Source organism: Amblyomma americanum, chromosome 5 (assembly GCF_052857255.1).
Source record: "Amblyomma americanum isolate KBUSLIRL-KWMA chromosome 5, ASM5285725v1, whole genome shotgun sequence".
Lineage (NCBI taxonomy): Eukaryota > Metazoa > Arthropoda > Arachnida > Ixodida > Ixodidae > Amblyomma > Amblyomma americanum.
Genome location: NC_135501.1, coordinates 128,169,329 through 128,177,698, shown reverse-complemented (window position 1 = coordinate 128,177,698; position 8,370 = coordinate 128,169,329). Strand labels below are relative to the sequence as shown.

The window sequence follows — 8,370 nt, the reverse complement described above, 5'->3', positions numbered from 1 at the left end:
AGCCACACCACTGCAATGTGGAACTCGCTCGATGCGTCACGAAACAGAAAGTTGGAAAGAAAGAGATTGGTAGACCCTTCACGCCTCGTACGTAGGCTGCACGAGCGCACGCAGCCGTGAGAGCGCAATTTGATTATGTGCGAGGCAGTGTTAGTTGATAGTCTGCCCAGTTGCCGAAATATGTGTAAGGTCGCCAACTCCTGTTGCCCCAGAGTATTTTGCGCAACTATATGTGCTTTGCGATCGGACTTGTGTTCCTTGTAGTCGGGCAGTTAACCAGCATTATAGCGTCTGTTTTGCACCGCTCAAATTTCAAGAAGGCAGAAGCAACTGTGGGATTCATATTATGGCAGCGCTACAGTGAACTCATGATCGTACATATCTCCTTAAGAGCTGTAGCGCCCAATGCACTTTTGCCGGCCTTTGGAGGTATCTTTATTTTAATGTCCTTTGCAAGCCGTCTTTTTTTTCAGATGGTGACACCCATGCTCATCCCCTGCTCGTGCAGCAGTGGACAGATGACACCAAATTCTGGCCAAGCATAACAAGTGCTCATATTGTATGCTACTTGATTAGATCAAAGGCCTGTGATCTTAAAGAGGCAGAGGCGTACAAAAGCCTGGGCTCTTATAACCAGCTGCAGTGCGGTTGGGTGGGCCAGGTGCTGAGTCACGAAGCAGCTGCTGATATTGTGTATGTGAAGGCCGATGTGCGACCCTCTCAGGCAGTAAACAAAAAAACCATGGTCGCCATGGGCCTGTGTGCGGAAGAATGGTCAAGTGGTGACTGCTGGTTGTTCTTGCATGGCCGGAAAAGCACGTGTTTGTAGCCATATTGGTGCCCTGTTGTGGAAGCTAGAAATGGGCGTCCAGCTAGGCATCACTGGCATCTCATGTACCGACAAGGTGGCAGCTTGAAATCGGGGTACAAAGAGAAATGTTGAGCCGGCCCTTCTCAATTCCATGTCCTTCAATCTTAAGAGGTCAACGGTGGACCCCGCAAGCACTCAGCACCCAAGGCCGACCCGAAAGGTCAAGCATTTTGCAAGCAAAGAAGAACTCGCAGACCACATCAAGAAGTCACCTTATGGTGAGCTCTTCAATATTCCTGGTGAGTATTGCTGAGATGACACACATCTATTAAACAAGCTGGTTAGCAGTGTAGTAATATGAGTGTGCTTTGCTTGTATTCACTGTCAGATAACATAGTCACTTGCTGCATATAGTACGAGTAAGGCTCTACAACAAGGAAGTGGCAAGTGATCAAAGTCATTAGTTTCTAGAAGTTCAGTAGCACAATGAGGACCATGGACACTAATGAGTGAGAACTGATGTAAGATATAGAGCTTATGTACTTTATATGGAATACACATGCAGCTCATTTTGGAAGCCAGTCATTTTCGCAGACAGAGGAGAAAACAATTGTCACATGAAGATATTTCACATTCCAAGAAAAATCTGTTTGCAAGCATATGTGAATGAGAAAAATCATGAACCTGTTTGAATTCTGTGGAATGGCTGGCTGGACGACAAATTTTCGTATTGTAGGTAACACAAAACACGAATAATGATATCTTCATTTCTTTCCAAGGGAAGAGAAGCCATTTTTGAGAACTCCGGCTCATAAGAAAAAAATTGCTCATTGACACGTGTATCTGGGAGAGAATGAATGCTGCTTTTAATGTAAAAAAAAAGTTCACCGCTGTATGTGTTTAGTCCCGTTTTGCAGTGTTCCTTATGAAAGAGATGATTTCTTTCTTAGTTAGAGCTGCATATTCAGTGCAGTTATGTGCTGTGAGGATAAACTGAAATGGAACACTGTAAGGAGCAAAATAGAGTGTAAGTGTAAAAGGGATCAATATCTTTGAGTGTTAGTTTGAGGAAAGATTTTGCCAAGGATTGACAAGTCCTCGGAGCGCATGTGCTAGCCACATATGAAAAATTTTCTTTGTAGAACATATTTTCTACTTTTTTGATGAATGCAATTGCAAGTGTACACTGGGCTGATCCATCCATTTATTCACTCTTGTCCTGATTGCACTGTCATATTTTTGAAAATGAAGGTAGTACATTGACTATTATATGTAGGTGCGAGTTTGAGTGCCTTTCATGGAATGAAATTGGCTGTTAGGCATTGTGGTGATGCTTTTCATTTCCAGGCACCCTTCTCCACAACACATTGATGACGACGAGAAGGGAGATCCAGCAACGTTCTCAGGCACCAGCAAGTGTCCAGAGGCAACAAGCGACACATCACTCAGAGAAGGTAGCGACAAAAATGCATAAGCCTTTGTCATGCATGAATATAACTTGACTTATTTATCTTGAATTGGAGTGCAAGTTTTAGGAATGACCTGAACCCACAGCCATGCTCAATGTAATCTTGCTGACAAGGCAGTGTTGCTGCCCTTTTATTGTTGCTTAAACTGTTATAGTCAGACTTCTTAGCATCTTTGCCCTTAATAAAAATTTATAACTAGACTAATGAAGATATTTTTTTCAGGTTGCCTTCCAGTCACCGAAGTGCAAAGAAATGCAGCTGAACAAAGTGGAGCCACCAGTGGACGACTTCGAGATTACTCTCGAAAGACCTCTGTGCAACCTCAACTTCGGAAAGCTGCTTGGAAGTGAGCGAGCAGTGGATAAGCTCAGCCTTACCATGACCTCTGCAAAAAAAATTGAAGCGGCCACAAGGGAGCAAAGAAACTGTGCCGAGTGGTTTTCCCACCGCAAGGGCAGGATAACTGCTTCATTGTTCAAAGATGTTTGCCGTTCCAAACGGTTGAATTACGAGTCATTAATGAAGAGAATACTTAATGACAACTGCATTACCAGCCTTGCCATGCAGTATGGCATAAATTATGAGCAGTTAGCGAAACAGCGTGCTCTTGCTGCTTTTCAAACAAAGCATACAAATTGCAGACTCGAAGATTGCGGCTTGATGATTCATCCAAGGTATCCGTATCTTGGGTGTAGTCCAGACGGTTTGCTTGTCTGCGATTGCCACCCCCCAGCACTTTTAGAGGTTAAATGCCTATATAGCTTGCGGCATGTACATCCGGGCGAATTAATTAAGGAGGGGCAGTGCAAGGCAGATTTTTGCTTAGATTCTGCAGGTGTACTAAAGGCAGCACATAAATACTACTACCAAGTTCAGGCACAGCTGCACCTGAACCTGGTAGGGAGCACTGTTTTCTACCTGTACTTGCACGTAGACCAAGGGGGAGCTTTGATTCCAGTCAAGAGAGATGAGGGATTCATGAAAACCCACATTAATAATCTTGAAAGCTTTTTTTGAGAGCATAATATTGCCTAGGCTGTGAAGGGAGTTGGTTGGTAAATTTACGAGGATAACATAAGTCTCAGCTGGACGATGCGTTTATGGTGCAGTGGATATAACCAAGGCTGATGATGCACAGCAGGAACTTCCTCCTCCTTGCACAGCTGTCTCCTGAAGACGCAGCGGCCATAGAGTGCACTGTTAGTGATGTCTGTGTTGTGCATTTTTTGCTTTCTTAGCGTGTTAATCGCACGTTAGCATTTGAAATAAATGAGTCAAGCCCTAACCGTACTGGGATTGAAACTGAACCTTTATTGTTCTTGCTGCTCTTTGATCAGAGGGCCCTTCAGATTGCATAGGCCAGCACAAACGAAAACAATCGTGTTGATATGCTTCCTTGACTTGATAGGCAAAGCCTGCTTAAAAATTCGATAAGTCTTTATCCGATTGATAGCGCGTTCCACATGGATGCGCAGTGAGGCAATTCGCATGGTTTTTGTCACTTCTTTTTCAGACAGTTGACTCTTTCCCAAAAGACAACAAATATGAGCATTTCAAACCCAGAGGTGCATGAAAGCTTGCAATGTAGGGAACAGTCTACATACCTCTGGTGAAGGCCGGCACATTCATGCGGATTCCTTGTGCTTCAAGATGTGGCTCAAGCTTGAATCCACGATCTGCCGTAATTTCGTCGCCTGGGAGTAAATAGTCCTCCACACCACATGTCCGAACTATGTATTTATCGGAGGCCCTTCCACCATATACATCTGATACAAACATGATTAGCCCGTTGGGCGCTATGACTGTCAAAAACTTGATAGTATTTGACCCTTTGTATGCGCTGTAGCTCTGTGCCCTTGCCATTAATTTCTTGGGTCTTTGCAACCATGCCTCTGTGCAGTCAAATATGCATGTTGTGCGGTCGTAGCCATTCTTCACAAAGGTGTACGGCATACTGTCATAAACTACTGACCGAGGCAGCCACACCACTATGTCTTCCATTACTTTAGCCAAGGTGGACATCATACTTGAGAATATTGTTGACACTGTCGCAATTGAAATGCTGAATCTTCTTGCAAGGTCCCCACAGAGGAGCCCAAGTCTTAGTCTCATAAGTGTGAGCAACAGCTGTTGTTCTAAACCCAATATTCCCCCTACTTTTGTGCCATTGGCCCTCAGTAAAAGAATGAGCTTATTAAAAGCATCAAACGGGAGGCCAGTGTAGAAGTGTACGTCTTGTGGCGTTAAGTACTGAAAGTGAATGCTTCTCCTTGTAGGAGGAGTGTTTGAACTGTCTTTTGTGTCTGCATATGTGTGGTCTGGGACTGGTTCCTCCAATTCCCACTGTGTAGAGTTGTCTTTCTTCTCCACCTGAAATAATAAACAATCTTGTATCTTGTTTTGAGAATCCATTTTCTTATAAATTACCTTCATTTCTGTTTCCTCCCTTGACAAACTGCTGTTTTGTTGGTAAGCGGCCATCTATCGGAAAAATACAGGAAAAGAAAAACATGAAGGCAATGCAGGTTGTCTTGGTTGGAAAAGTGAACTTTGTATGAGCACTCACAGTTGTTTCTTCAAAGCTAGCATCTAGGCGAGACGAAGCAGCATCAGTTTTCAATGAGACCTGCTAGAAAAAAAGAGGCAACATCAGAAACGACCGTCTGGAAGCTCGGACAGCATGGAAGCTTATATCCAGTCTACTGCTGCATAGCAAGCTCATTTTTGGAAATTCATCCAGATTTGATAGTTATAGCCCTGAGAGTCTAACAACTTGCTGGCAGAAAAACACAAGAATGGCAAAAATGGCCTATTTCAGTATGTAGTGGACCTGTATGTGCATGCATGCTTACATCTAGTTTGTACAAAGGCATCTTGAACATTACTGATAACCTGTGAAAGAAAGTGCAACAGATGGCTGCAATTTAGCTTCAGCAACAAAGGAATGATGAGAGTATGCATACTTACACTCACTCCGTGGCTGAAAGGCAGGCTGACCGAGTGATGTCCGATACAAACAACCTGCCAATAGAGAAGTACATTAGCTGTGAGTCTACTTTCTCAGCACATTGCAAAGCATCAAATAGTGAATGCACACTAACACTGTGTTTGCTGATTGAGGACAGGCTTGCTATGGAATCTTCTGTGTTGGATGAGACATGTTATGAAACAGTGCAAATAACCCTGACCTCAAATTATCTAGCATGTGATGATGCTTAACAAGCTTCTCCGTACAATAACTCTGGCTTCACTAGAACAGTCATAGCTTGTCTAGACAGGTTCAGTGCAAATAACATGACAAATGCCTCACACCTTTTGTGTGCCATACGTGAGTGTGTTGCTCCAGACGTCACTCTGCATAGGACCTCTTGCATGCTCAAATATTTTGGGAAAATTTCCCTCACAGTGCTACACTCTGTTTAGGCAACAAATTGCACAATACTCAAAATCATGAACTCTGAAAGCCAGCGCACTGCACAATTTCTTTTCTCTGCTTTACATGGTGGCATCAGCATAGATACGTGCGTAAAGCCATCTGCCTGCCAATGTATAACTAGATATGGTACTTGATGCCTTTGTTGCACTGTATGATCTTTCTAGAAGACTCGCGTTTGTGAAATTGCTGTTCTGTATATTTTTTTTTGTACACGAGTCTCATTTCTTGCTCGAATTTCACAGCTGTGCATTCGTCTGAACCGAATATTTGAGACTGCTGTGTTTTTATTGCTTTGAAACACCTTGCCCCCTGTCTGTACTTCAGCCCGCTCCTGTAGAAGCCCGATAAATGCTAACAATATTGTGAAATAATAAATGCGCATTTTTTACATTGTGCGGTGGCGTCTGCTGAACTGCATCAGATGCTTCGGACTCGTCACTTGGGCTTTCTTGTCTCTAAAATGCGAAACAAGTGTAACGTGAGCAACAGCTAGCAAGGCAGCAATGTGGGCTAGTTGGTTGTACATTTGATGGGAATAACGCACTACACAAGGAAAAACAACTGAAACGACGGCGCTTGGACTTTGATGGGAATAACGCGCTACACGAGGAAAAACGACAACTGAAACGAGGGCGCTTGTCCAAGCGCCGTCGTTTCAGTTGTTGTTTTTCCTTGTGCAGCGCGTTATTCCCATCAAATGTAACGTGAGTTCCAGCATTTCCATGTACAGGCTCAACAATCTGACCTTTCGTTTGACAGGTGGTGGACCACGGTCATCGCGCATCAGGCGTCTGCGGCCGTGGATGACCTGAAACGATTATTATTTATATTAACGGAAATAAAAAGCGCTCCTGTACATCACATATGGCGGTGGTGAAGTTGTGAAGCTGCACTTTTACGTTATCGACAACGCTTTAAGTTCAATCTGCGGCCAACCAGCGCATATCGCACCGCTGTCGCTAAACGTGCCCGGTGATGGAGCAAGCAATGGAAAAAAAAAGTGACAAATGCTGTCCGTGCTTTTACGCACGCAAAATGCAGCATAATAAACATTTCAACTCTGCAGCAAGCAAATTGCATGTTTACTATACGTAAAACGACAATAATTGTACTCGCCTTTCGCTCGTAGCCGAGATTCAGCATGGGCAGTGGGTTTTGCTCCGTTCGCTTGCCATCGACGAAATGCAGAGAACAGACGCGCGAGTTTGTAGTCGGGGCAAAGTCCTTTCTGTTAACCAGCGACGTCCACTGACGATTCAACTCGGGGTCGACGGGAAAGCGGTGCAACATGAACATGTCACACCCGCACTGAGACCTGGACACAGCATGCTTGGCGCAAGTGCTATCGGTGATGTTTTTCCTTTTACGCTGGTTGTTGCCACAGCCGACGACTACGCAGTGCTGACCAGATGAAGTTCGCGCCGAGTACGGCATCGCGGCATTAGTTGCGAAGGGCGAGAAAATCACGATAAGGTACGGATGTCTGTAAACAAGCTACGCCGAGAAGGTAAGAGCCGGCGATGTAACAGCCCGCAGCTAGTTGGTCACCGTGGCAGGCTGGAGAAGCGCGCGGTTCGAGAGTATTTTCTCCCTCTCCCAGCAGCCGTCGGTAAAATCGTGTACAGTGTTCCTGTATATGCTCCCTGCAGGACGGCGCGAGCGTCGCCGCAGCAAATGCGCCATGTTTGCGGTCGTTTCACGACAGCTCGCGGAGTGTCACGGTACGCCTTGAGGTATCCGGCTTGAATTGTTAGTGATCCGTAACATCTTTGCACATTGTTAAATGCGTCAACGTACAATTTTCTTTGTGGAACGCTTATTATGCATAGCGTTTGCAACATTCTGTGCCGTGATATAACCGAGCTGCCTGCCGCAACTCGGCAGCAGCACTGACCGGCTGCATTGCACGCAAGAATGTACACGACTTGCAACCTTTAATATCAGTTCATAACTGTTAGCTACTCATGCAGGACACATCGTGGATTACACAGCACATGATTAATTACCCATATTCCACAACTGACGCTGCAGAAACACATATTTCCAGCGGCTGTAGACAACGAACTGCCGAAGCCTCATTGTTTCAGCAAAAAGGCAAATTGCGTCATAGCTGTTTTATTTACGCGACAAAATGGCCGAGAAAATACTGTCATGCACTCGCAGCACGAATGGCAGACATAGCGAGAATGTTTTGCAGGTTTGATTGTAGAAACGTAGCATGGCTTCCAGTGCACAAGACCTGGAATCTATAGGCCGGTTCGCAGCAACGCGGTGTGCAGCGATTCCGCTACATTCAGTAGTAACACGTCACTTTCAGCAGACAGAGATGACAAGTTAAGCTAGCTAAACGAACAGACACGTTTAACTACTCACCTAGGTGAAAAACGGCACTTCGGCCGTTGGCACCCTCAGAACGGATCTTGGGCTCGACCGCTTGTCAAGCAATTGCACCCTCTTATTGATTTGCATGGTTTAATTCCTTGGCCTGTCGGCAAACTTACGCCGTGCACAAGACGGGCCTCAATATCGGTGAATTCAACGCACAGCCGCAGTCTTGTAGTACGTCGCACACCGCGCCGGCGCCTCCACGTACATTCCTATACGGGTCGACGTTTCCACAAAGTGTAACCTTTTCAGCGTTCCTGCTCTTTTCT

At 45.1% G+C, this 8,370-nt stretch overlaps 2 protein-coding genes across 2 annotated transcripts; one reads left to right on the top strand and one right to left on the bottom strand.

The window, feature by feature from the left end:
- The first annotated feature begins 579 nt into the window (after positions 1 to 579).
- On the top strand, positions 580 to 3,823 carry LOC144132684 (uncharacterized). The gene is made up of 3 exons (XM_077665278.1): positions 580 to 1,110; positions 2,159 to 2,265; positions 2,503 to 3,823. The coding sequence occupies exons 1-3, from the start codon at positions 963 to 965 to the stop codon at positions 3,295 to 3,297; spliced, it is 1,050 nt and encodes a 349-aa protein (XP_077521404.1). The 5' UTR covers positions 580 to 962; the 3' UTR covers positions 3,298 to 3,823.
- LOC144134175 (uncharacterized) lies at positions 3,362 to 7,244 on the bottom strand. Its single transcript, XM_077667137.1, has 8 exons — positions 6,833 to 7,244; positions 6,462 to 6,524; positions 6,106 to 6,171; positions 5,248 to 5,301; positions 4,708 to 4,906; positions 4,513 to 4,650; positions 3,885 to 3,974; positions 3,362 to 3,450 (listed from the first exon to the last, which is right to left on the bottom strand). The coding sequence occupies exons 1-8, from the start codon at positions 7,148 to 7,150 to the stop codon at positions 3,362 to 3,364; spliced, it is 1,017 nt and encodes a 338-aa protein (XP_077523263.1). The 5' UTR covers positions 7,151 to 7,244.
- Positions 7,245 to 8,370: the final 1,126 nt, after the last annotated feature.